This window comes from Tenrec ecaudatus, chromosome 2 (genome assembly GCF_050624435.1).
Source record: "Tenrec ecaudatus isolate mTenEca1 chromosome 2, mTenEca1.hap1, whole genome shotgun sequence".
NCBI lineage: Eukaryota > Metazoa > Chordata > Mammalia > Afrosoricida > Tenrecidae > Tenrec > Tenrec ecaudatus.
The window spans coordinates 226,824,374-226,852,295 of NC_134531.1; the positions used below are offsets into that span (position 1 = coordinate 226,824,374).

General features: G+C 40.2%; 1 protein-coding gene across 6 annotated transcripts in view; it reads left to right on the forward strand.

The window, feature by feature from the left end:
• The first annotated feature begins 583 nt into the window (after window positions 1-583).
• Window positions 584-27,922, forward strand: part of GRIK1 (glutamate ionotropic receptor kainate type subunit 1) — a 546,361-nt gene continuing 519,022 nt past the window's right edge. For all 6 annotated transcript variants that reach the window (XM_075543397.1, XM_075543399.1, XM_075543398.1 and 3 more), the window contains exon 1: window positions 584-701. In XM_075543397.1, coding sequence (XP_075399512.1) covers window positions 584-701 — 118 coding nt within the window. The remainder of the gene's footprint in view (window positions 702-27,922) is intronic.

Here is a 27,922-nt window from a genome sequence, read left to right on the forward strand (position 1 = left end):
GGCACGCGGGGAAGGCAGGGTGGGGCTACGGAGGGGAGGGAGGAAGCGGGGACTGCGAGAAGCCGAGCGTGGTGGCTGCGATCCCGCTGAACCTGCTGCTCGGAGCTCCAGCACCAAGCGCCCCCGGACGCTCTGGGCTGGGCCATTCGCCTAGGTCCCTGCGCCGCCCCCCCGCGCCCCCCGCCGGCCCCCGCCGGCCCCCGCCCCCTTTGCATCCGACCTGAGGACGCACGAGGGAGACCTTCCCACACATCGGGGCAGCAACTTTCCCTTGTTCTTCCAGGGGCTCCGCGAGCAGGAGCGCGCCGAGCCTCCGCGGTCGGCGGCCGGTGGGGAAGAGTGGGTGCCGGGCGAGCGGCCGCGGGGAACCGCCAGAGCCCGGAGCCCAGAGCCGGAGCCCGCCTCGCGCCGCCAGCCGGCTGGCGTTCCCACGGCCGCTCGCTCCATCGGGGCGGGGGCAGCGCGCAGGGAGCAGACCCCGAGCATCCCAGGGAGAATGAGGCGGGGACCCGGCCCGAGAGGGGTGCATCTCGCCGGCAGGCGGTCACTGGTGTGCCCAGGCATGCATTAAGAAGCCAGGAAGATGGAGCGCGGCACATTCCTGGCTCCACCGGAGCGTTGGACCAGGGACACCAGCTGGACACTCCTCTATTTCCTCTGCTACGTCCTTCCTCGGAGCGCCCCGCAAGTACTCAGGATTGGTGAGTGAGCCCCCAGGAGCGCCCGCGGCTGCTGGCTGGCTTGGCAAACGCAGCAGCTCCGGGCGGCCAGAGCAGGCGCAGCGGGTCCCTGGCAGCACGCGCCCGCGCGGGGACCGGCTCTCGGGTCGGTGGAGGCCAGTGCACATGGGAAGATCCTGGAAAGGGGTGGCCGCTTCACTGCTGGCCTTCCAGCTAACGCAGGGCTTCCCCGGAGGGAAGTACGGTTGGAGGAGGTTGCAGGGGTGCAGCGGGCACTACTCTGGTGCAGCTCACCCAGCTGGCTGGCACCATCCTCCTGGCTGGAGATTGCCTTTGGCTGCAGCCAGTTGGTTTGGGCTCCTAGAAGCTAAGCTTTCTCTTAGACTGCGTGAGCGCTCAGTAGCTTAGATCCACATGCCTGGTCACAGGCAGCCTGAGCGGTGTGACTTGCAAGCACATCCAGATTTTAAGAGTAGATTTGGGCACCACTAGGGACATGGGAATATCCTCGCACCCACTATCACTGAGCCTCCAAGTTTCCATCCGTACTTAGGGTGTTCCACCTGGAGTCCCCAGTGTCCCAGGGATTCCTGAAGAGGAGCAGACTGTCACCTGACTTTGAGCTGAGGGCTCAGAGTTTGGAGAAGGGCTATTCGGCCACATCAGGACACCTCAGTGTCCGCTTTGACCCCCTATCTCAGCCGGCATCAGCAACTCATGCTATCCTGAGGGTCTTGGGGCTTCTTTCTTAGAAGAGTTTAAAAACAAAACAAACAGCTAAAAGATTGAATGTAGACATCTAAGAGGGTCCATACGGAAGGAAATGGCAAAGGAGAGGGAAGAGGTGGCCCCTTTGCTAGGGGGTGCCCTCCTGTCCCTACATGTACAGCGTCCACAACCAAGAGATGGTCTATGAAGGCAGGGGACAATTGAGAAGGGTCTTTGCGTAGACAGCCCTCTCCATTGACCTGAATAGTCTCCCTTTCAAACCAAACCTAGTCCTTTATTTCCTCTCAGATAGTTCCTATCACCACCACCCTGCCCCAACCCCGCCCCCAGCCCCCCCCCCCCCCGCACCTCCTCAGCGCTTCCACAGCAATGGTGTTTCTTGGAAATGCAGTCTCAGGGAGCCACAGGTGAGCGGGTGGCAACACACTGCCCTCCCAGCTTCTCCAAGTCCTCCATTAGTAGCAGGAAGGAAGCCCCTGGTTCTGAGCACACCCTTTGCAGGCACCGCCAGAGAGCACAAGCGCCAGTGGGAAGGGACTTGAGCAGCGGGATAACTCAATGACTACCATTTCTGTGCAGCTATCTTCTCCCCAGACCAGATCCCATTGAGTTGATTCTGACTCTCTGCAAATCTATCCCCGCCCCCTGCCCCCCCGCCACGCCCCCCCCCCGCCCCTGCCACATCACACACATCCAGGACCTAGTTCTTGTCTGTCAACACACAATTTTCACTCAAAATGAAGTACATGACTTTGCAATGCATTTTGTGTGGGTATGTGTGAACTTATTTTCAAGGCAAGAAAAAAAATTACAAATCCTAAAGTTGACTAAAATTTTGTGTTTTCTAGGCTATGTATAGTGATATTGTATAATATTTGTGTTCTTATATATAATTTAGTCTGTTCATTACAGTAGCTCCAAAGTATTCTTTTACATAAAAAAGTACTCTTAACATACTATTCTTTACCCCTGAATACAATTTTGACTTACATTCCTAGTTTGGGGATGCAATCAGCTCTACATATTTCAGTTAAAAAATAATGAGGGGAAGAATATAATTTGAACAATGAAAAATAAGTAATGAGCGTGTATTGCATTTTCTGATGCCTATTAACTTAATTGGTGTTTGGTTATGGTGTTATGTGCTGATACAGTTTTAAAGAGACCAATCTAAAGATGCAAATAAGTACTTCTCCCTCCACAACAAATGTAAGGTACTATTTTTTTCTCCCAGTCCTCAAAATATAAAGGAATTTAAGAAGCCAGAAAATGATTTTAGGTTAGATTTGTTTCCAGATCAGAATATTTATCCAAACACTGAGTAATCTTTCTTACCTATTTAGAAGTAGTTTTCCAAGTCAAAACAAACAACATGATTCACTGACCTTAAAATATATCCACACGATAATGAGATTTCCTTTTCCTAAGTGGGAGCTAACATGTACAAAGCAAAATTGCATGGCCAGGTGTTTTTGTGGTACAGTGCAAACTTTTTACCTCTTCTGACCCTGCATGACCTGTGTTTGCCATGAGCAGACCACTACCTTCCTGTACAGAACTATGGGCTAGTGTTTACTGTCAAGTGGACATTTCAGCACCATGGAAACCAACCTTATTTCAGAGAAAACCAGTCTTTCCAGTTTCTTTTATAATTCAAGTCCAACACTGGATGTAAAATATCAAAGGGTTGAGGACTTAGCACAAGTATATGTGTATATGTGCGTGCATGCATGTCTGTGTTTGCTCTCATTGCTCCTTTACAAGAATTCCCCAATCATACTAACCAACCAATTATCCAACTAATCAGCCAATTATCCAACTAACCAACCAATCAACTAACCAACTAACAAGAATGGATTCATGCATGTTTTCAGTAACTGAAAATACCTTGAAGTAACATATAGCATAAATTCCAGTCACTTAATATTGTGCTTACATAGAGAAATCACTAAAATGCTTGAATGAATTATTTGCTGGTCTACTTCAATTGCCAAAGTGTCTGTGTCTCAATACTTCAGGTATTGAGACAAGTGAATGGAAGGTAAGAAATTTAAGACAAAATTGTTTCATTATAATTATTTGAGAAATCATTACCAAAGCATATACCCATGACTCTAGCACATATTGAAAGAAGCCTTAGTGGTGCTGCGGGAGAAGATTTGGGGAGCAAAGTAGATGGTTCTAACCCACCACCTGTTACAAGGGAGAAAGATGAGGTTGTCTGTCCCCATAAAGATTTATACAGCCTTGAAAGTCCTTGTCAGGTCACTAGGAGGCAGAATTGACTTGGTGGCAGTGGCTTTGGTTTTGGTTTAAGCAAGTATTGTGAACCTCTGTCAAAAGGTTTATGATCGTATGTCACTATGTAGAGATACACCAGTCATCAGCTGGCGTCCAGTAAACCGTAACTCATGACAGCCCCATGTATGTCAGGATCAAACTGTATTTCATAGGTTTTCCAGTTGCTGGTTTTTGGAAATGGACCTCCAAGTCTTCTAAGAAGGTACCTGTAGTTCACAGGAAGCACATTAACCCTTACTCCCCTCACTGACTCGTAGAGATGCCAGGGGATGTCTTATAACAGGAGGGTGACCTCCTATTCATACTACATTCCAGCAACTTCCAGCAGTTTACATGAAAGAAATATGGCTGTTTGATAAGAATATTTTGGGAGATGCTGGAATCATTTCTGTCTCTCTCTGTGTAGCTGTATATGTCAAATACTAGTGAATGTGCCTCCCTCAGACACAGGAGACAGACACAAATATTCACATAAATTGAGATCGGCAGTCTCAGATGCCCTACTCACATCGGTTGCCAATGTATAACTCATGTTTAGAAGACAGTCTAGGTGACTTGAGTAGATGGTTGCTTACCACCCTTTTTGGAGTGTGGAGAGTGGCTCATGTGCATATGTAATTTGAGGCACATCTGTTTATATCATGTATCACCTCAGAACACACAATCATAGATATGGTGTTAAAAAGAAGCATAGAATTAAGAATAAGTGATGAGTAGTCAGGCTTTCTGACATCTGATTTGGTGTCAGAGAGCCCCCATGACTTACTAGGTAAGTGCCTCAGAGAATACTCTTTTATCTTCCCAGGCCTTGGTGTGTGCATCTGAAAACGGAATTTAAAATATTGAAAACCTCACAGGCACATGAAATAAAGATCTTCTGAGGAACACTTTGGCACGGTAGTTGGATTATTATCATGACACGACCAAAGTAGTCCTAAACAGGGACTTAGTAGTTGATGTGGTATATTTAGTCAAGGCATGCAATATTCTGAGCTTATACGTCTTCATCTGTGAAAAAACACTAGTGGTATTTGTTTTAAAGAGGTGAATCAAATAAACTACTTTTTACAATTTTCAAACAAACCACGAATATATAAACCCAGTTACTACTGGTAGTCCATAGATTGTGAAAACACTTATTCAATGGGGTTACTAACTGAAAAGTTCTTAGTTCCAACCCCCTGTGAGTATCGCACAAGAGGAGACTGGCTATCTGCTTCTAAAAGGCAGTGAGTAGCCATGCAAACCTTAAGAAGCAGTTTCCCTTCTGCGACACATGGGGTCATCATGAGAGAGAATTGACTCCGTGACAATTGATGTGTATATGTGTGTGCTTGTACTATTATCTCATCAAGGTGCGCGTACAGCATAAATATTGTGAAAACTTATACAAAGAGTGTGTCAAAAATAACCAGAGTATAATTGCCCATTTTTTTCCTTCAGGGAAATACAACTGTATTTTATGCAAACCATCACATTAGACATAGCATCAGTCTTTGACTAATTTAACCCCAAGCATCCCGGAGTTATTTTTGTTAAAGGGTAAAAATCCTGTGACTTTAATTTTTTTACTACTATTTTTTTAAATTACTGTAATGTTGTTCTTCCAAACTCAAAATTCACTGCTACCTGTGAGTTTCTGAGACTGTAACTATTTACAGGGTAGGACGTCCAATCTTTCTCCCATGGGGTGGCTGGTGATTTCAAACGGCTGACTTTGTGGTCAACACATAACCCACATGTTGTTGTGAGGCCCTATCTGGTCAGCGCGAACTCACAGCAATTCCTATTTACGTGCAGCAGAAAGAAACACTGCTCCGTAATCTTCAGCCGTCCTCACAGTCATTGCTTTGTTTGAGCGCATTTTAGCAGACAGTGTGTCAGTCCATCTCCTTGACAATCCTTCTCTTTTGCACTAACATTCTACCAAGCATAAACTGCTTCTTCAGTGACTGGTGTCTCCTGATAACAGGAGACCCAGAGTACATAAGACAGCGTCACCACCCTCAATTCTAAGGAGTGTTATGGCTTTACTTCATCCAAGACACGTTTGTTTGTTCTTCAAGCAATCTATGACACTTCCAACATTCCTCCTGGCACTGCCATTCAAATGCATCGATTCTTTTCCAAATTCCTTACTCTTAGTCATTGTCCAGATTTCACATACATAGAAAGTGATTGAAAAGACCACCGTTTGGGTCAGGTACACCTTAGTCTTTAAAATGATGTCTTTATTCTTTATTAAGCAGGTATCCATTGATTCTTTATTCCCAAACACTGCACTTCTAGGAGCCCTAGTGGCAGGGTGGTTATGTTTGGGGCTGCTAACTATAAGGTCAACAGTTCAAAACCACTAGCCCCTCCTCAGGAGAAAGAAGCAGCTTTTTACTTCCCCAAAGCGTTAAAGTCACAGATTCCACAGGGGCAGTACTGTCCTAGAGGGCCTCTATGAGTCGGAAGGGACTTGATGGAGTGAGTTGTTTGGGTTTGACCCACGCGATGCTACGTGTGAGACTTAACAATGAACACAATAAGCAAATATGTCTGCACGTTTAAAGCTTATATTCTGGTGATTTTTCATGTGTGTTATAGTTGGCATTTTTCAACCAGACCTCCAATGTCGATATAGATGATAGAAATATAGATAGAGAAAAAATATTATTGCATTGGGAAAATCTGCACAGGATCTCTTTAAACTCTTAAAGAGCAAAGATCTAATCTATTAGCCTGGTCTAATAAGCCTGGTGATGCTCACTGGGAGATGATAAGACACATTTGAAATCCTGTACTTAAGAAACCTATTTATTTTTCTCAATTCAGTATCCTTCATATTTTCAATATCAGGGGACTCTTATTTGAATCACAGGTATTTAATGGCCAGCTATATTTGTGCTCCTTATAATGTATTAGAGGGGGGAAGATGTCACTGAAATTTAGATAAAGCTTTAAGGTAGATTTAGATATGTAGTTACACATTGCTCTGTATTATTTAAAGAACAGTAGAAAAATGCATTACATATTGTAAAGGTGTACATTTTTACATGATTAAACTTAGGGATTTAAGGTCATTTCCCTGAACTTCTTTCTTTTCATTACATTTACTATTTTAACATTCAAAAAAAGAAACAATTTATTAGATAATACTATTTTTATGGGACTATACATTGTGACAAGTTAACATCTACCAACATATAAAATCAAGCCAATTAAAAAATTTCAATGCACATCAAAGTATTTCAATGATACATTTTCACATAGAAATGGACAAAAGTGATAAAGAATGCATTCCAATGCCATGGATTTTATGTTTTTACTTTGATTTGTTTTTGAAATCTTTACAATAAACATCTCATGCCAGTTAGACAATATGCTACTCTTTTTTAAATTCTTATTTTAAAATTAATATTCTTTTAAAAGTTGATATTATTATATTTAAAAATATCAGAGCTATTTTGATTAATAGCCTATGACATCCACTAAATGAAAAGTAAATACTTATTCACCACAAATCAATTTACAATCCCAACACCCAATAATCTGACAATACTTTAACTCTCTAAATTCTATTTTTTCTTTAAAGTGTATATGTTTGCATTAGTTACTAAACAAATTTTAAGGATTAGTTCAATTTTTATCTTTTGTTGGTTTTAAGTCTATTATCCTGAAAAATAAAAAAACAAAATAAAAATTAAATAACAGAAAAACTTAGCATGTCTTTACAAAGGTATTGAGTCATATATTAATGAGTTCCACAATCCAGTGTGTATATTTATGTTTCTATATTAGAAATCTTTATGTTTGTTTATTCTTATTTAATATATATTCTGGGGATTAATAATTGTTATTATTGTCATTAGTCATTATTTGAAAACTGATAGCTCATTACAGCCTACTATTTTCCTTTTTAAAATGAGGTAAGTATGCTACAAGGACACAGGAATGAACAGAAAGACTTTCCAATAGCCAGGAACTTAATAACAAATTTTAAAATTGCTTAAAATTAATCTCCATGGATACATAGTTCTATAAATAAGTCAATCTGTATGTAAGTAAATTAACAAATAAATAAATGAGAGGGAAGAAACAAATTTTCCAACAGAAGATCCCCGTAATCAAGGTCAACATCACCAGTGACAAGTTTCATTGTTAAAGTGATGCGATAACAATGGCACTTTACTCCTATGGTCTTTCTCCGCACGTCGTAGAACTACCAGGTAGATTGTCCAATTGATGACGTTCTACAAAATATCTAAACAATGTACCTTAAAATTGTCATAATAAAAGAACAAAACAAACACGGAAAGAGAAAATATCTTAACTCAGGAGGCATGAAGACACATGACCAATACACAGATTGTGGTATCCTGAATGAGACATTGGAACATAACAAGAACATGAGGTAGTGAAAATGAAAAACACCTGAACAAAGACGCATGTTAGCTGATAACAACGTTTCCCTATGGATACATTGAGCATAAAGACTATGCTATACCACTGTCAATGGAGACAGAGGCCTTTGTGTCAACTTGGCCCTATGTACAATAGAAGAGTTTCATGACTCCACATCGTATTCCCACTGCAAGTACACCCCTTATTGTGTCCTGCTGCTTCACCAATCATGGTGTTCTCTCATGAATGGCCCCTCTTGCTTGTTGAAGGGTCCCAGACAAATGGGTTGGACAATGTTCTATTGGAGTCTGTAGGGTTTTCATTTCCTAATTTTTGGAAGTCATTTGCTCGGCCATTCATCAGCACGTGCCTTAGTTTGGAATGTCCGTTAAACTTGACTATCACGGGGAGAGGAGGATTACCAACGAACAGAGGATAAGCACAAGTTTACTTGTTCCTATCTATGTGAAATTGTTTACTTCAGATTAGTGAGTATGCACTAGAAAGCCCATGTCTGCTTTACTTCCTGGATGCTCGATTTCATCAGGGATTATAAATTTGAAAATCCCCTTTGATTCTGTATGAAGTGCGATGGGCTGGAAGTTAGGCTGGTGCCAGTCATATCGAGAGGGAAATTTTGTCTGTGGTGAAAAATGTGAAATTGTTGTGTAGAGGTTAGTAAGTAAACATAAGCTAACCTGCACTTGGTTTGCTTATTGGATAATCTGACACACTTGTGGTGACCCTCCTGGCATTAGAAATACTAGTGGCAGAGCTGCCGGTATCATAACAGTACACAATTCATCAAAGTAAGACAGACAGACAGATGCACAGTGACTACAATATGGTGAGATGTTAATAATAAAGGAAGCTGGATGTGGAACATATGGAGACTCTCTACTCAAATATTTTCCCTTTAAATGTAACCCACTCTAATAAAATAAAGTCTATTAAAGATTACACCAAACAACAACAACAAAATTGACTCCTATCAAGATTTCTTCTGCTGTTACTGTTTTCACTGACTCAGCGATACATAAAGAAATAGAAGGCAAAACTATTGTGCATTTGAGCAGTTTGCTACCGAGAGAGCTTTCTAAGTGTATCATTAAAACAAAAACAACAGCACATAATGCTGGAAAAATCATTAAAGAAATGAACTTTCTATAAGAATAGGTATTGATGAAACGTGATGGCTGCATATTCCTCAAGAGTTCTGCAGTGAGTACATGGAAAATCAAGACACTCCCTGTTTCTCCCCATTAGAATGTAGGCTTCAGCGATTGAATGCTTTTTGTTTAAGTATAATTTCACTTTGAATATTGATTCAAGTACGGTAGCAAGCTCCATCAGGGTATTAAGTGTGGATATCTTTGAACACATTCTCAAAGGATATTGTTGGCACAGATTCCGTTTCTTAGCAAGTTGTCTGAATATGCCTTAAAAAATCAATACTTAATTCCCAGAGCCAATACAATTCTTATAATTCAAACACAAAAAAGAATGACAAAAATCAAGTGTCTCTGTTTTTCTCCAATATAAGGCCTAAATTACAATTTACAAGTTTTTAACCTTTAAAAAACTTTCATACTTTAAAATGTTAGTTTGCATACTTTGGTAGTCTCTAAGAGAGATTGTATTCTGATGACCTGACTGCATGTATATTATTAAAATGATCTCATAGTTTATAATCTAGATCGGACTCATCAGATAGAGTCATTTTCCAACTCTAAAACCCATGTGTGCCTTTTGAATTTTGGCCAGTGTACATACCTTTTGTTCTCAGGATATATTTGAACCCCGCGGCTGTTTTTAAACCTGTCCATTGAAATAGCAAGGGCCTTTATTAACAATTGTGAATCAACTAAAAGCTCCACAGGAAGGAATGGGTGATAGCAATATAAGAATGAATCCACCAAGAAATGATGAATCCATTAACTATGATCTTTATGAGGAAATTTATATTTTTGGTTGAGACGTGGCAGAAAATAATGAGTAAAATGTATAATACAATTCAATACACTTTAAGTATGGAATATGTACAACTCACACTTTCATTTAGAAATGGGTAGAAAATTACAATGAAAGAGTAAGTCAATTTGTTTTGTTATGAAGGTGTTAATTAGGGGTGAAACTTTTCTTTAATTTTAACTCTTGTTTTTCTCTTTTCACTTGAAAAATATTGTTTAAAATTATTCTGTAGAATATAGAGATTTGAGGTAGCAACCATTCATGTGCATATCTTCATTTCCTAGTTTTTGTGTAACAGAAATCATGCAATGGGTGTGTGTTTTTTTTAAATCATTTTATTGGGGACTCGTACAACTCTTATCACAATCCATACATACATTCAGTGTATTTCAAGCACATTTGTACATTTTTTGCCCTCATCATTCTCAAAACGTTTGCTTTCTACATGAGCCCTTAGTACCAGCTCCTCATTTTTGCCCTCCCTCCCCGCTCCCCCTCCTTCATGAACCCTTAATAATTTATAAATTGTTATTATTTTTTCATAACTTATACTGTCTGATATCTCCCTTCATCCACATTTCTGTTGTCCATCCCCCAGGTAGGAGGTTATATGTAGATCCTTATAACCAGTTCCCCCTTCCTACCCACCTTCCCTCCACCCCCCAGTATCACCACTCTCACCACTGGTCCTGAAGGGATCATCTGTCCTGGATTCCCTGTGTTTATGGTTCTTTCTCTGTACCACTGTATATATCCTCTTGTCTAGTTGGATTTGTAAGGTAGAATTTGGATCATGATAGTGTGTTTTTTGGGGGAGGGGTAGGAAGCAGTTAGGAACTAGAGGAAAGTTGTATGTTTCATCATTGCTACACTGCACCCTGATTGGCTCATCTCCTCCCCACGACCCTTCTGAAAGGGGATGTTCAGTATCTACAGACAGGCTTTGGGTCCCCAATCGGTACTCTCCCTCATTCACAATGATTTTTTTTTGTTGTTGTTGTTCTTCGAGGGTTGATACCTGATCCCATCAACACCTCGTGGTCGCACAGGCTGGTGTGCTTCTTCCATGTGGGCTTTGTTGCTTCTGAGCTAGATGGTTGCTTGTTTACCTTCAAGCCTTTAAGACCCCAGACACTATATCTTTTGATACCTGGGCACTATCAGCTTTCTTCACCACATTGGTTTATGCACCCATTTGTCTTCAGCGATCGTATCGGAAGGTGAGCACACAATGATGTGATTTTTTGTCCTTGATGCCTGATAAGTGATCCCTTTGGCACCTCAGGTTTTCAGCAATCCTGGTGGGACGATGAGCATCATGGAATCCCAATTTAATAGAACAAAATGCTCCTGCATTAAGAGAGGCCCAGTGTCCATCTGCTACCTTATACTAAACCTATAAATATGTGCACATAGATCTAGTTCCCCATCATCATATATACATATATTTACGTATTTCATGCCTGTATTTAGACCTCTATAAATGCCCTTTACCTTCTAGTTCTTGCCTATATTTCCTTTTATTTGCCTCCTGTCCCACTATCATGCTCAGCTTTCATTTGGATTTCAGTATTTTCTCAGTTACATTGCCCTTGATCAATCCCTACCAGGCCTCTTACACCCTCATAGCCACTGATTTTGGATCACTTGTTGTTCCCTTGTCCAGGGTTGGCCAACTTCACCTCCTTTCCTCCACCTCTCCCTCTCCCTTGTTTCCCCCGAACCATCAGTCTCACTGTTTTCTCCTCCAGACTGCTCATCCAGCCTATCTTATCTAGATAGACCTGCAGAGATAATAATAAGCACACAAAAACAAGACAACTAAACAAAGCAACCAAAACAAAAACAAATTGACAACAAAACAATTAATTAATTAAAAAAATGAAAACTGTTTAATAGTCCAAGGTGTATTTGTTGACCTCTAGGAGTGTTCTCTAGTCGAGTCCGATGGGATGCCATGCCCTGGCGTTATTTTTAAAGAACCCATTTTTTTTTTCTCTCAAAGCGCTGTGGTTGTTAGATTCCGTCAGTCAGGTTCAAAATAAAGCAACCCCATGTACAACCGAAGGAAACCCTGCCCAGTGTGCGGCGGCATGCTCACAATCATTGCCCATGGTTTAGCTCGTTATTGCAGCCACTGTGTCCATCCATCTCTTCGAGAGTTTTCCTAATTTTTTGTTGGCCTTTCACTATCCCAAGCGTGATGTTCTTTTCCTATGTCGGGTCTCTCCTGATGACATATGCAAAGTCTATGTGGAGTATAGCCATTCCCGTTCAAAGGGAAATTCTGGCTGTGTTTCTTCCAGCACAGATTTGTTCGTTCTTTTGGCAATGCATGGTATATTTAGTAATCCCTTCCAAGCCCATAACTTACAGGAGCAATTCTTCCTACTACTGTTTTTATCCTCTCCACCTTCATATCCCTCGAAGAGGTTGAAAATACCATGACTAAGGCTCTTTTGTCCTCCAAGTGACTGCTTTGACTTTCACCACTTTAAGGGGTCTGTTGCACCAGATTTGCATAACTCTGCTTCCACTGGCGTTGACTGTAGATCCAAGCCAAATAACATCGTTGAAAGCTTTATTCTTTTCTACATTTATCACGATCTTGCTTATGTGTTGCTTTGTGGTCCAATGTTGACATTTGGCTTTCTTTATGTTAAAGTACAATCCATATTACAGGTTATAGTCTCTGTCTGTCGTTCATCTGTCCAGGTTGGCTTCAGGTTGACTTCGCTCTCATCCATCGAGGTTTTATGATCTTTTCAGCAGTCAGACTTCTATTCTGATCCAAGGCTTTCTTCGTGTAGTCTTTTCCTGTTAGTCATCTTACAGATGGGATCAGGAGGGTGAGCCGATACAATCCTGCTGCATTTCCTTTCATGTTCTGAAAAGCTTAGGAGGCTGGGAGCCTGGATTCCCAGTGTCAGCTCCAGAGAAGGCACTCTCCCAAGCTCACTTGCTCCTTTGCTCCCTGGCTCTTGACTCGCTTCCAGCTTCTGTTTCAGAGTTCCTTAGAGAGCGCCGCGTGACATCTATGTTCCCCTTGTCTGATTCATTCCTTTCTCCAGGTGTCCTAGCTGCTCCTTTCATATCTTAAAAGCAGTTTGATCTAAGACATACCCTACATTGATATGAACTCGTCAACGTAATAAGAAACCCTTATTCCCAAATGGAATCATGTCCAGAGGTATCAGGGTTAGAATTCCAAAACATAGTCTGGGGAAAGAAACCCAATCTGAAATACTGAAATTTGGTCTGTACCCACCTATGGTGACTCATTTGGGCTAAACAACCTTTTTGTGATTCTATCTGTCAGAGGTGAACTGGTGGTGAATAGGTTCCTGGGTATACCAGCTAATCCTTCCCATCTGCAATTCCTGCTTCAACGGCTGATTTGCCAGATTGTCCTTGGGATGAACTCAGATGCTGCATAATGGGTAGCATTCCCAGCCACAGTGTCCAGTGTGCAGAAGTAGAACTTTCCTCATTTCCCTATAATTGAACTTCATTGGACACGCACACTTCTCTTTCTACGGGTGCCGATTCAAGGGCCTCGATTTCAAATCAAAATGTAAATGTTTATGAATGACCTTCTCTTTTCCCCTGTAGTGTCAGAGACCCCTGCCTCGAGGAGAGACGCATTTGCTGCCAATAGTAAAGAGCATACACAATGGTGCAGCCTTTCCTGGCTGGAGTAGTGTTAGCCTTGAAGTGCATTTCATTTTCTGTGCACAACCTGAGTTGTACATTGTCTGTGTATTGACTATGCACATCCCTGGTTTGGCCAACCATGTGATTCACTCAGATGCCTTTGAGGTCCAGCCATATTCCACATCTCTGTTCTTACTCTCCAGTTTACCCTACATGGGCATCTAAATGGAGTCTGTGAACCACACGGGAGCACCCACATCACCTTTCAGCTCTAGTTATAAGTTCCTTTAATGCATGTATAAATTGCCTCGATCTTACTTTCTTTATGCAGCCTGCCTGGCTAAGTGCACATCGTGATGCTGTCTGCTCCCAGTGTACCAACTAGATGTGAGCATAGGCTTCCCTAACTCTTAGTTTCTGAGTGTCCTCGTACCTCCACAGAGGGTCTTCATGCATAGAACACATTAAACGCTTCCGGATATACTAAACCATCTTTACCATCTGGTTTTGTGGGAGATAGCTATAAAGAATTCATGGGGAAAATTGAATTAAAACTAATGTATTTTTTCCATGAACTTTTGGTCCTACCTGGTAGAGTAATAATAATAATAATAATAATAATAATAATAATAATAATAATAATAATAATAATGTTTTGATGGATATCTCAAAGTAGTCCCTGTTTGTTATTAGAAATCCCTTTATGGTTCTCAAATGTTTAACATAATAGGCTTTATGTGGATCAGCCTATGAACAGATGTGTATGTGGTCTGACACTGTCAAAAATGATAGCATGTAGCACATGACTGTATTAGGAAATGCAAATACCTTATAGAAACACTCATTTAATATTGGTGTGTTAGACCAGTTGGACTAGTGAAACAAATCAGGGGACATTCAAATATATGTATAAGAAAGCCTTATGTCAAACAGTAATTGTATATTAAGAAAACATCCAAGCCCAGTCCAGATCAAGTCCATAAGTCTGATATTAGCCCATATGTCCGATACTAATCCAAAGACCCTTCTCCAGGCTCAGGCAGTGATGCAAATGCCAGTGGGGACGAAATCTGGTGCAGGTGGAAGTATCTCAGCACTGGTGCAGGTTACAACGTGGCTCTTACAGCTCTAGGTGAAGCACAGAAAGAGTGTATGACTGGCCTCTAGGGAGAAAGAGGAATTTTCCAGAATCCTCATGAGAAGGCCATGTCCACAGGGAGGCATCATCAGGCTGTGACCTAACTGCCAGGCTAGATTCCACCCCTACACTTATTTATCAAGTTTACATGAAATTATGCAAATACCACAATTAGTTTAATATATGTTGCATAATTTCTCAGAAAATACAATAAAAAAGTAAAATAAATAAATGTAAAATAAATAAGAATCAGACATGGAAGTACATTATACAAGTTATGAAGAGTATATTAAGAAGACATTATAATGCTAAGAGTAGGCACAACCTTCAAAGATCCTCAAATCCAACTTCCTCATTTAACAGGTAGGGAAACTGAGGCACAGAATTTGCACTGTATCAATGACTAAATTCTCAGCTATTGAACTACAGTTCTTCTCAAGGCTATTCTCCTTGAGTTTTCCCAGACAATTCACTTGAGAATTGTTAAAAATAAATAAGTGAATGAGAAATAGCACTCAAAGAACAAAATACACACATACTATATATAGTACAGCGAGCGTGGGTTAATATGATCGTGTGTGTGTGTGTTTAATCTGGAAGTTATTTGCACAAGATTATTTCAGTGTGCACAACAGAATGGTTATAGATAGAAATGGAGGTGTACAACCTGTGTGACGAGTGGTCCCAAAGGGATCAGTTACCAGGCATCAAAGAACAAAAAAATCATATCATTGGCTGCACACCTCCATGATACGATCGCCGAAGACAAATGGGTGCATAAGCAAATGTGGCGAAGAAAGCTGATGGTGCCCGGCTATGGAAAGAAATAGTGTCTGGGGTCTTAAAGGCTTGAAGGTGAACAAGCGGCCATCTAGCTCAGAAGCAATAAAGCCCACATGGAAGAAGCACACCAGCCGGTGCGATCACGAGGTGCCAAAGGGACCAGGTATAAGGCATCATGCAAAAAAAAAGAATATATATATAAATATATATGTGTGTGTGTGTGTGTGTGTGTGTATATACCATAGTGAATGAAGGGGGAAGTGCAGAGTGGAGACCCGAGGCCCAAGTGTCGGCCACTGGAGATCCCCTCATAGAGGGGTTTAGGAGAGGAGATGGGATCAGTCAGGGTGCGAGGTAGTACTGATGAAGAACACAGTTTTCCCCCATATCCTGGATGCTTCTTCCCCCCAACTACCATGATCCGAATTCTACCTTGCAGGGCTCGATAGGGCAGAGATTGTACACTGGTGCATATGGGAGCTGGAGGCACAGGGAATCCAGGGTGGACTATACCTTCAGGACCAGGGGTGTGAGGGGCAAGGCTGGGAGAGTGTAGGGTGAGTGGGTTGGAAAGGGGGAACTGATTACAAGGATCCACATGTGACCCCCTCCCTGGGAGATGGACGGCGGAGAAGAGGGGGAAGGGAGACTCCGGATAGGGCAAGATATGACAAAATAACAATCTGTGGATTATCAAGGGCTCATGAAGGAGGGGGAGTGGGGAGGGAGGGAACAACAAAAAAAGAGGACCTGATGCAGAGGGCTTAAGTGGAGAGCAAATGCTTTGAGAGTGATTAGGGCAAAGAATGTGCGGATGTGCTTTATACAATTAATGTATGTATATGTATGGACTGTGATAAGAGTTGTATGAGCCCCTAATAAAATATAAAAAAAGAAAAGAAAAAAAAGAAATGGAGGTGTAATAATTATGGAAAAGATTAAATTCCTGATTTTTTCTGACATCCAGAGAAAATATAAATACTGAAATCTAAACAGAAACAACAGAAACTTGTTATAGTAGACATATGTTTAGAATTGTTGAAATTTGCATTAGCTAGGCATTTCCAATGGTGAGACATTGTCTCACATACGTTGGATCGGTGATCAGGAGAGACTTGTCTCTGGCAGAGGACATCATGCTAGGTAAAGTTGAGCAACAGTGAAAAAGAAGATCCTCAAAAAGATGGGCTGACACAGTGGCAGCAGTGATGGGCTCAAACAGCAATTGTGAGCATGGTGCTGGACTGAGGAGTGTTTCGTTCCTTTGTACGTAAGGTTGCTGTGAGTTGAAATGGACTAGCGAATGACAAAGTCATTTCTGATGAACTCATCTTACAGTTATGTGAGTGTGCAGGAACATTGTCCTGCCCAAGGGGAATGGTAGGACAGTACAGAGCCGCTTCAAATGAGTGGGAGAGAACAGACTCATGAGTGAAGACTGCCACTCTCTTTTCGATGACCCTAGTAGGGTTGCCCTTCAGGTCGGGCAAACACATATGGGAATGAGGCAAGAACACGGAAGAGTAAACTCCATTGCTCACTTTGTGAGAATTCATAAAAACTCAGAAAGGCATGGCACTGTGTAGAATTTTAAGATTCCCAACTCCTTCTGTTGACCAAATACAAGAAAACTGGGATGGAATGAATAATTAATATCATGCTGATAAAAAAAGAGCAGTTAACAATTTCTTGGGAGAATGTTTAAAAAGTTAGTTGACTGTACTCTCTTCGAAGACTACACTCATTATTATTCTTCTAAGTCGAAGGTCATCATTCACACTGCCTTCTGGTTCCTATGAATAATATTTGACCTTTTTTCTCCATTCAGAAGATGAAATTTTAATTTATGGTTTCCCCTACCCTCCATCATTTGATCATTCATTTACTCATTTTTATATTGACAGGTTGCCTTATTCCAAAATTACTTGAAAGACTTACAGAAACACAAACTGAGAGGAGCCCTGGGGGTGCGGTGGCTATATGAGCTGGGCTGCGATCTGAAAGGTCAGGACTTGGAAATCACCAGAAGCTTCGGGGAAGAAAGACCGGGCTCTCTACTCCCGCGAACAGTGACAGTCTCGGAAGCCCACAGGGCAGCTCTGCCCTGCCCCACAGGGCAGCTGTGTATCAGCTTGACTCGGTGGCCGTGAGTGAGTGAGGCGGACATAATAACAAGCATGCAGGAAAAGATGAAATAAGAGAGTCAGGGGTGCGGCCACTCTGAAGAGGCCAACACTGAACCAGAAAAAAAAAAATAATGTGAGATTTCTAGGAGCTGAAGTAAAAAATAAATCAGGATGAAGTTCGGAGAATCTATTTGCTTTAAAGAGGTACAGGTTTTCTAGTCTCCAAATTGTAAAATAAACCTTTCCTGTTCATCTTGATCGAGAGAACTGAGGGGGTGATGTAGATAGTATCTCCTTGATGAGATCAGTACTAGGTTATATATGATTTTTTCTTAGTTGCTCAATATAGTTTTTTGCCAAGAAACCCAGTACAAAGCATTCTACAGAAAGACTGAGGCAAAACAATCTGGTGTGATCTGTCCATGTGACTTGTTTTGATCTATGAACAGAATCCATAATATCTTGAGGAAACGGATGAGCTACGTATCATCTCACAATTGTCCGGATTATGGCTTTTGGAACTAGAACTTGATTGGAAGGTGATCAGCAGAAATACGATGGTGATTTAAAAACAAAACAAAAGGTATAGTCCAATTAAAGTCAGATGTATAAATACTGGTATAGGGATAATGTCCTTCTAAATTAAGACAGCTCAACAAGATGACTCTTGTATCACCTCATATATGTGATGTTCCTAAAATAAAATCCTACTCAAAATTCACCACAAGTGAGGAAATGGATCTGACTTATTTTTCTACACTGGACAACAAGGCTTCAGGAATTTTAGGTGTTACAAAAGAAACCTAAAGGGTAAATGGAAGAATCTAGACAGTTTTGTCTCTCTTAATAAAGATCTTTGGATAATTAAAACAATGTGTCTTTGACATCCCAGTAAACAATATATTTTATAACATATTTTGCATGGTGAAATGGATTTAATGCTTTTCTTGCTTACATTAAACATGACTTTGTCACCCTTCATGAACACACGCACACACACACACAAGCTGGTTTTGTTTTTAATGAGCAATTATAAATCTTAAATCATTTATTTGCCTTCTGAGTCTTGTACAGGTAGCTCTGTAATACTAATCCTCTTTAACTAGAAAAATGCATTTTTTTCTAACAGAACCACTGACTGCATATGGATGAAAGCAGCAATTTTACATTTTATTTTTTAGTTTGGGTTCAGAAGGAATTTGTTTATCCACCTTTCTATAGATTCCACCTTTTGCAGTACCCCAGTGAGCTTACCATTTATAAAAAGGCAAATCAAACTTAAAACAGGTCTTGCTTTGAGGTTTTGATCTTACTCTGAAGATACCAATATTCAACCTTAAATGTGATAGATATTCTTAATTCCCTCCCCCAGCCATTCTCCTTCTCCAGGAGAAAAGAAACACTCATTCAAACCCCATCACGCATGTTATGTCCAAATTGACACCGCTATCCTTTGAGCTGAAATTAGAAACGACACGCAGATAGATCCCTCTAACAACTGCCAAGCCCCTATATGAGCTACAGAGCTCATTCTGTATGATAGCTTCCTTCCACTTCATGTTTTTATCATTGTGATTCTTTTCACAATCGCTATCTAGTTGCCTTATCTTTCAAATGTGAATATGAATGCAGTACATAAAGACATTATGCAGACAGAAAAATCCCCCATTATAACTACCCGGGAGAAGAACTTGAAACTGACATTTTCATTAAAAAAAGAAACACGTCAGGGCCTTAGAAAGAAGGAAAATGTCACATTGTCAATCAATTCATGGCCATCCAACTCAGGGTTATATTTTATAAATCTATAAATATATTCATGTTTGCATGTAATTCACATACAAGAAAAATAATAAGAATCCTGTGTAAAGAAGCATTTGCCACTCACGATTGCACTGATTCTACCTCTTAGTGACCCTGGTATACCCGAGTAGAACTCTGCTGCATAGAATGGTGGGGACCGGTTTTCCAGGGGCAGATGTTCAGGCCTTACTTGTGAGGTACCTTCAGACCCTCCCGGTTGACTCAAGCCTCCACTTTTTTGGTTGACGCTGCATTCACATTAATGTGGCGCACAAGCCAACCAATAACAAACACCAGTCGATTCAGACCATTGAACAGTGGTTGCTTTTTGACTAATGCAGATTTTGGTAAACCATTCTGTGCCCTGCACTGCAGACTAATGTTTGAGGTTCTTCTTGCCCTACACCCAGAAAGAAACAAAGCAAAACAAACACAGTCCATATTATTCCCAAAAGTTCCCCAGGGAAGTTTGTGACCCAACGCTTTGAAGGAATGAGTTACTGAGTACGGGAGCTTAGCACTGCAGGCTCAGGGGATATCGAGGTCAATTGGCATAGCAGAGTCCATGAAGACACTCTCTCGTCCCCTTTAATCTGAATGGTGGCTGGGGCCTCAAAACCCTACAAGTGGCCACTTATGATGTAACGATTGGTCTGGAGCAAAGGAAATGAAATCAAATTAGACTCAAACCAAATTCACGGCCACTGAGCCACTACTGACTCTTAGTAACCTGTAGGGAAGAGTAGAACGTGTCCCAGGAACTCCCGCTACTAACTCTTTAAGGAGGAGCCCTGGTGGTAGAGTCATTACTGTGAGCGACAGCAAGGCCATCTGTTTGAAACCACATTCTGCCGTACAACGCCTGGGCTTTCTACTACCAGACAGCGATACAGTCTCAGGGGGCACTCAAAGCCAGCATCAACTCAGTGGCGGTGGGTTTCATTTTTGGGGTACTCTTTAAGGGAGTAGAAAGCTGCATCCTTCTCTTGTGGGGCTATAGATAGTTTCAAACTACTTATTTTGTGGCTAGCAGCCCAATGCATAACCCACTCTGGGGATCACGATCAAACACACAATTGAGTTGCAAAGTAAACAATAACACTGAAGATGAATGATCAGAACAACCAAACGTATGAGACCCAAAGAGCAACATTTGCCCAAAGCAAAGGTCAGAAGGCAGGAAGGGTCAGACAAGAAGGACAAATGGGAATAGGAAACACAGGGAGGGAGTGGTTCGAGTGCGTTTTCATGGAGAGAATTGCAACTAACAGTATGAAACGAGATGCAAAACCAATTCACTCCATACATTTCCACTCAAGCCCAAAATAGAAAGAAAGAAAATATGCCATCATGTTGCAAGAAGAAAAAGTCATTCCTTAAGGACATACAAATTGGAGTTCTAAGAATTAACATAAAGTTAACAAAAAGATCAAGATGTGAAACTACAGAGTGATGGATTTGACTTTTTTTCCGTGTTATGTGACAAATCCGGACTCATAGCCACTCTGCTGGACAGAGGAGAACCACCCACTGGAGGTTCTGAGACTTTAAAACTTCATAGGACTAGACGGTCTCATTTTTCTCCCTAGCTGCAGATGATGAGTTTGTGACTTTACAATTAAAAGCTCAATGCATAATTCACATTGTCAGTCACTTTAAAACCAAGTTGCTGTTTCCAATTTTATAAAAAGAGTCACATCAAAGAACACAAAAATCATATCATTGTGTGCTCACCTTCCTGTTACGATCACGGAAGACAAATGGGTACATAACCAAATGTGGTGAAGAAAGCTGATGGTACCCAGTTATCAAAATATATAGTGTCTGGGGTCTTAAAGGCTTAAAGGTAAACAAGCGGCCATCTAGGTCAGAAGCAACAAAGCCCACATGGAAGAAGCACACCAGCTTGCGTAACCATGAGGTGTCGAAAGGATCAGATATCAGACACCAAAGAACAAAAATTCATATAAATGTAAATGAGTTCAGATTGGGGACCCAAAGCCCATCTGTAGGCAACTGGACATCCCCTACAGAAGGGTTGAGGGGAGGAGATGAGCCAGTCAGGATGCAATGTAGCAACGATGAAACATATTACTTTCCTCTAGTTCTTAAATGCTTCCTCCCCCACCACTATCATGATCCTTACAAATCTGGCTAGACCAGAGGATGTACACTGGTACAGATAGGAACTAGAAACACAAGCAGGTCAGTTGATCCCTTCAGGACCAGTGGTGAGAGTAGCGATACCAGAGGGTGGAGGGAAGGCAGGGTAGAAAGGGAGAACTGATTACAAGGATCTATATATAACCTTCTCCCTGGGGGATGGACAACAGAAAAGTGGGTGAAGGGAGACATCGGACAACGTAAGATATGACAAAATAATAATTTATGAATTATCATGTGTTCATTAAGGAGAGGGGTGCGGGGGGAGGGAGGGAAAAACTCAGGAGCTGATACCAAGGACTCAAGTAGAAAGCAAATGATTTGAGAATGATGATGGCAACAAATGTACAAATATGCTTGACACAATGTATGTGTGTATGGATTGTGATGAGTTGTATGAACCCCCAATAAAATTATTTTTTTAAAGTTACTGATTAAATGCAAAATTTTCCGCATGTAACACGACGAACTTTGAGAAGAAGGAAAGCAAAATCAAGTGATTTTAGGGCTTTTCTCAATTCTTAGTGTGGATTTTTTCCCCTCAAGGATTGTTTGTATTGAGATTTATGGTATCCTTGCAGCATTGTTAGGATTAAATAGTTTCAATAGAGTTACAACTATAGATTATTAAATTAGCAAAGAATATAAGCATCAATGGAAAGATGTGCATTTGTAAAATCTGTTTTATTCAACACACAAATTCCCCCTCCCAGCCCACACTGTGGTATGTTTTGAAGATAAAAACAAATACATAAAAGATTTACTTCAAAACAAAAATGTTGCTGGTTTTATTGATTCACTTTAAAATTCCAATATTAGCTGTTGAACCTTGAGCACATGGTAGACATTGATATAAAATATCAGCATTCATTTTATCAAAGTGAGGACTCAGGCCAGGTTTCATGAAGTCGATGGGAAAGGATCTTGTATTTCACTCAAGGGAAAAAATGTATTTTTCTGAATCCATTGTCCAATTTAATTGACCTCATAATCTATATTCAGGCAATTGCTAACCTTTCCTTACATCTGCTACGATGTACTGAAAAATAGTATCAATAAGCTACCCACCAAAACATTGATGATTGAAGTTCACCCCGTGGATCCATGGGAGAAAAATGTGGCAATCTGAGCTGGTAAAGATTGCAGCCTGAAAAACCCTATGAGAAAGTCACTCTTCCTCGATCGCACGGAATCTCTACGAATGGAAACTGACTAGTAGGATCCACTACTGGGTACTGCAGCATGCTATCAAAATGCAACGTATACCCATTCACCTAGAAACCGCCCCAGCCCACTGGAAGGTAATGAGCCCCTGATGCCTGAGACAATATGAGGACTGTGCTGTAAGTAGTAGCTTTTCAAAAATTCATTTTATTGGGGGCTCATACAACTCTTATCACAATGCTTTTAAATTAACATTCTAAATTCACTACAGCATGATTTCCTTCAGAAGCCTGACTAATTATATTTCTCATATTTGGAGCTTACCTCAATTTGAAGGTAAGCATTAAAGTATGCCTAAGTACTGAGAAACAAAACTCAATGAGAAAGATTTAATTTAAAATGTACGTAATCTGAGGGAAATTTTTGCTATCAGAAGTTCGACCTACACTAATTTATTATTTTTGAATTATCTGACCTATAAATTCTTGATTTATGTGATTTATAAAAATCCAACTTTTAATTGAAAGCTCCTAAGGGATGATTACCCAGTAAGATATTTTTGAAAAATAAAACTGCTATGGACTGTAGCAATTTGGAACTAATAATTTTCTTAGTGGGTTATGCAAAGAGGACTAACATGCTGAACCAGTTATTTCTTGGTGAAATACAGCGGGGAAACATTAGCCTGGCATTTCAATAGCACCTTTCCAATGAGGTATACAGTTATACCTCACTGCTGGGTCTGTGGCCCGTACAAAAGTGTCAAGCCCATTGCTCTTCTGTCATTTCCAACTCACGACAACCATGCAGGACAAAGTAGAAAGCAGGGTGTCCTGGTCTGTAATTTTTATGGAATTAGACGGCAGTGTCTTTCTCCTGCAGCGTGTTTGGTGAATGAACTAAACCATTCAGCCACTAGAATAGTAATATTCAGTAGAGAACAATGTTTGCCCCACAGAGGTTACAGGAATTGTGTGGAAAAACTTGTTTGTCTAGACTTTTGAGGAAACTGCTTCTGCAAGTGTTGCTGCTGAGCATCCAACGATGCACAAGACAGCTCCACACAGCAAAGAACAAGCCCAGGATGACCTCAGGGCCGAGATTGAGCAACCCTGAGCTAGAGATTATGAATAAATCTATTTGGAAAATGTGCCCCACAAGAGTAAAATAAAAAATAACAGCTCCATCATATATTCTCACATGCTCTGGGCAGAGGAGAGTACTAGAAGTGTTTCTCCATCAATCAGTCGCATGCTTTCAGGACTTTACTTTTGCACAGCAACCATAGTACCACCGTTGACATGATGTCCCTGGGAAACATTAAAGTGGAAAAATGAATCTTAGCCAATACATTTCTACGGTGTGCAGGATATTGTGTAGACATTAACAGGCCTTAGACAGTGCTGTATTTATGGAATTAACAGAGTCCAAAGCAGTGATATAGTCTTGTATCTAATGATCACAGAAATAAATTTAATTTTAAACTTTAAAATACATTATGAATGAGAAAATGATGATATTGTGAATTCGTTTACTAGGAAGAATGATGAGGTTTAAGGGTATCAAGAAAAATTGCCCAGATTAAAAGACGATTGAGTTTAGAAAGGAAAGAACAGTACAATTGCATTGGCAGAAAGGGAGGGGGCTTCATGGGTGGGAGCTTCACATAGGAAAAACCCATTTCGAAAGAATTGAGTCTTCAAGACAATTCAACTCTTCTGCCAATACCTTTTATTTGTTTGTCTGTGCTTATGTGTGCCAATGAATGCAACAATTCTTTTCTAGTAATGCTAGAAATGGGAAAACTAAAGCTCTTTCCTAAGTTATAATAGCAATATATAATTTGTTATATATAACCACTGCTCTATTCCAAAGAAGTAGAATTATGCTATTGGGCTTATTGAAATCCCCTTTTTGAAGAAATAGAGAAATGATAGTTTGATCACCTCTTAAGGGACTATGAACAAAAAAACCCAATTGGCACTTTCTGAAGAAAAAAACATATCAGAAAAAATATTTCTTTTTGGAAGATTTTTTTGTAGACACACCCTATTCTGCCTTTGAGAGTGCCTTCTTATCTCTGTGATATATATATTTTTCCACATTTGGTGAAAGGACACACCAGTCCAAATCCAGGAAAAAACCACACCCTCATTCTTACAAATGAGGGAAAACGAAGCCCAGAATGGTTTTCCATTTTTAGTATACATGACCCAATCAATACATACTAAATCCCGAAGCCTGTTGGACCTACTGGAGGGCTTTCACTTTTCAGTATCTTTACAACCTGTTCAAAACACTTTATACATCGACACACTCAAGTGTTAGTCGTTTTACTAAGAATGGACTGAATGACTCAAGAATGGACTACACGAGGTTTTATTTTTCCTCCTTTTAAAATTAAATCTACTTAGTGGAAATAAATAGAATCAAGCTTTTGTGTCCATAAAACTCTTGGTTTTCCTTTGAAGAGTTCTGGTTGGCCTGCTTGTATAAGGAATTAAGTCTAAGAGGGTTCAGAGTAGGCTCTCCATAGTCCCAAAGTCAAGAAGGTCCGCTCGCTCCTCAACATGTTGCATATGTATGTACACATGGAACACCCTTGAGTTTAACCCTACCTTACAGATTTCAAGGTGCCTTAGAGTTGCAGTGGGTTAGTCATTGGGCTGCTCACTGTGGGAAGACAGATGAAGCTGTCTACTTTCTTTAAAAAAAATAAAAAATGCAGTCTCAGAACTACTACGGATAAGTTCTGCTCTCTTCCAGAGAGTCACCACGAGTGAGCATCTACTCCATGACAGTGACTTTGGCTGTGGTAAATTCGCAGGTTTTTATACATATTCTTGTTGAGAGTCTGGACTCTATCACCTGCACGCATCTATGCTAATCTAAGAACACAGTTCCTCCAATAGGAAATCATGTTGAATAGATACGATGACAGTCCCTGTTTTCCCTTAGATTTCTTTCCAACCTACTATAACCTGCCCCTAGAAGCTACTCAAAGTGTGACCCCCTTCTGCCCTATGTTATTTGGTCAATGTAAAGCACCATCAGATGATTGAAGAACATGGAAAGAGCACTGCCGAATCAACTATTTCATTCACTCCCTTACCTGCCAGTTCTGAGTTGTACATGACTCAGTTCCTCCTTCATGGGACATACACATAGCCATTTTCAGAGTCTTTCCCCCAAAGTTCCACGTCTCTTATTAATATCTGCCCTTTCTCTTCAGTCCTAGGAGAAATAAGTTGTTCTTTTGGACTGCAGGTAGATTTAACCCAAGGATTTTTTTCTACTCTTACTTTTCATTATATGCATCCAGATATTTATAAAGAACATTTCATTAACAAGAGACCTAATCATCTCCTTTGAGTGTGCCGTCTTCTCACTCTTGGGTTTCTGGTATATGCAGAAGTTTCATGCAATGAGGTCAAAGTACGTCTTCATGGGACAATGACTAAAGATATAACATATTTTTAATTAAATACTTATGTCAACTCTTTTTACTGGCAAATCATCATCCCAACTAAATTTTCTTTAAAATGCCATTTTGATAATGCAATACACATTACTTTTTGGCATGTATTTATATACTTGTGAATTGCCTGATTAGATATCAGAGCAAATGACAATGAGGAATTTATTGAATAAATATGGATACCTCCATTATTATGTTCTAAAGATGCCAGATATACATGAGTCTCAGTCTCTATCTTAATAAGTTTTCCAAGTTAAATAAGGATTATCTATCTATCCATCCATCACCTATTTAGCTCTCAATCCTTTCTTCTATCTATCTATCTATCTATCTATCTGTCTGTCTGTCTGTCTGTCTATCTATCTATGTATCTATCTTATACTGGGAATATAAAATGATTTCAAGTGGCTGATTATTAATATTTTACACACTTCAGTTTCAGTTTCTCAGTATGTATAGGAACTTGGACAAATTGTCTGATACCGGTTAGCTTCAATTTTCTTGTCTGTAACATGGAGCCAATTTCATTTACTTCTTTAGACTTTCGAGATGATTGTGAGAAAATATCATCACATTGTATGGATCACAGTTAAGCTAAAGAAAGGATAATTGCAATATTATTATCATTATCACTATATATTTATATATAATCACTTGTGGTTTATGAATAGATGTGCATTTCTTTGTTTTTGTAGCAACTCTAAGTGATAGCTCCTGTCAACATTATTATGCTTACATTGAAGAGGAGAAACTTTAAAATGTGAGAACATAAATGATATACCTTAGGTTTTCACAGCTAGTTGGGGATAAACTTAAGTTCTCAGATTTTAGGGGAGGTGTCAATATTTATTTTATAATACCCAACATTTCTCAAAATCATGTAAATTCTTGGAGAACTATCTATTTATGAGGTTAAAATTTCTGAATTACTGACATGCAGGGGAAAAAACATCGCCTTGGTTCCTTTAAATCAACTTTATGGCAATACATTTATAAAAAATTCTTGCTATACCCAATAAAATCATGCCTTAACTGAAGTACTCCGTCCATTGGTTATGTGGTATTTGTATATCCTCAAAAGGTTTACCACAGCTCAGAAATTTGAATTCCATTTTAGAAAGTGTTTCTTCACAAAATTTAATTGAAGAGAAACTTGTGAAAGTGTTCACAAACAAAACAACTTTGAATAAGAAAGTTTAATTCTATCTATTTCAAGGTTCTACTGACATGGTGCATTTGGAAAGTAAACCTCAGTCACAAGATAGGTTCTGCTTATTTAAACCATCTAAAAGCATACTGACTGGAAATTGTTTTCTTATTTTGCTTCCAGAATCACTCCTCAGTCCACAAAACACACATCCTGTGCCTCTGTGGTGTGGCCAGCTCTAGCTGTTACATATGCTCTTCTGTTAGTTGACTCAATCCGAGAGACTTAGGAGAGAGCTAATTGTCCCATAGAACTATTTCAACAGAATCAGGCAATATGTTTTATGAGTTTTTTTAAAAAGAAATAAATCATTCAGGTGACTCATAGGAGAAATCA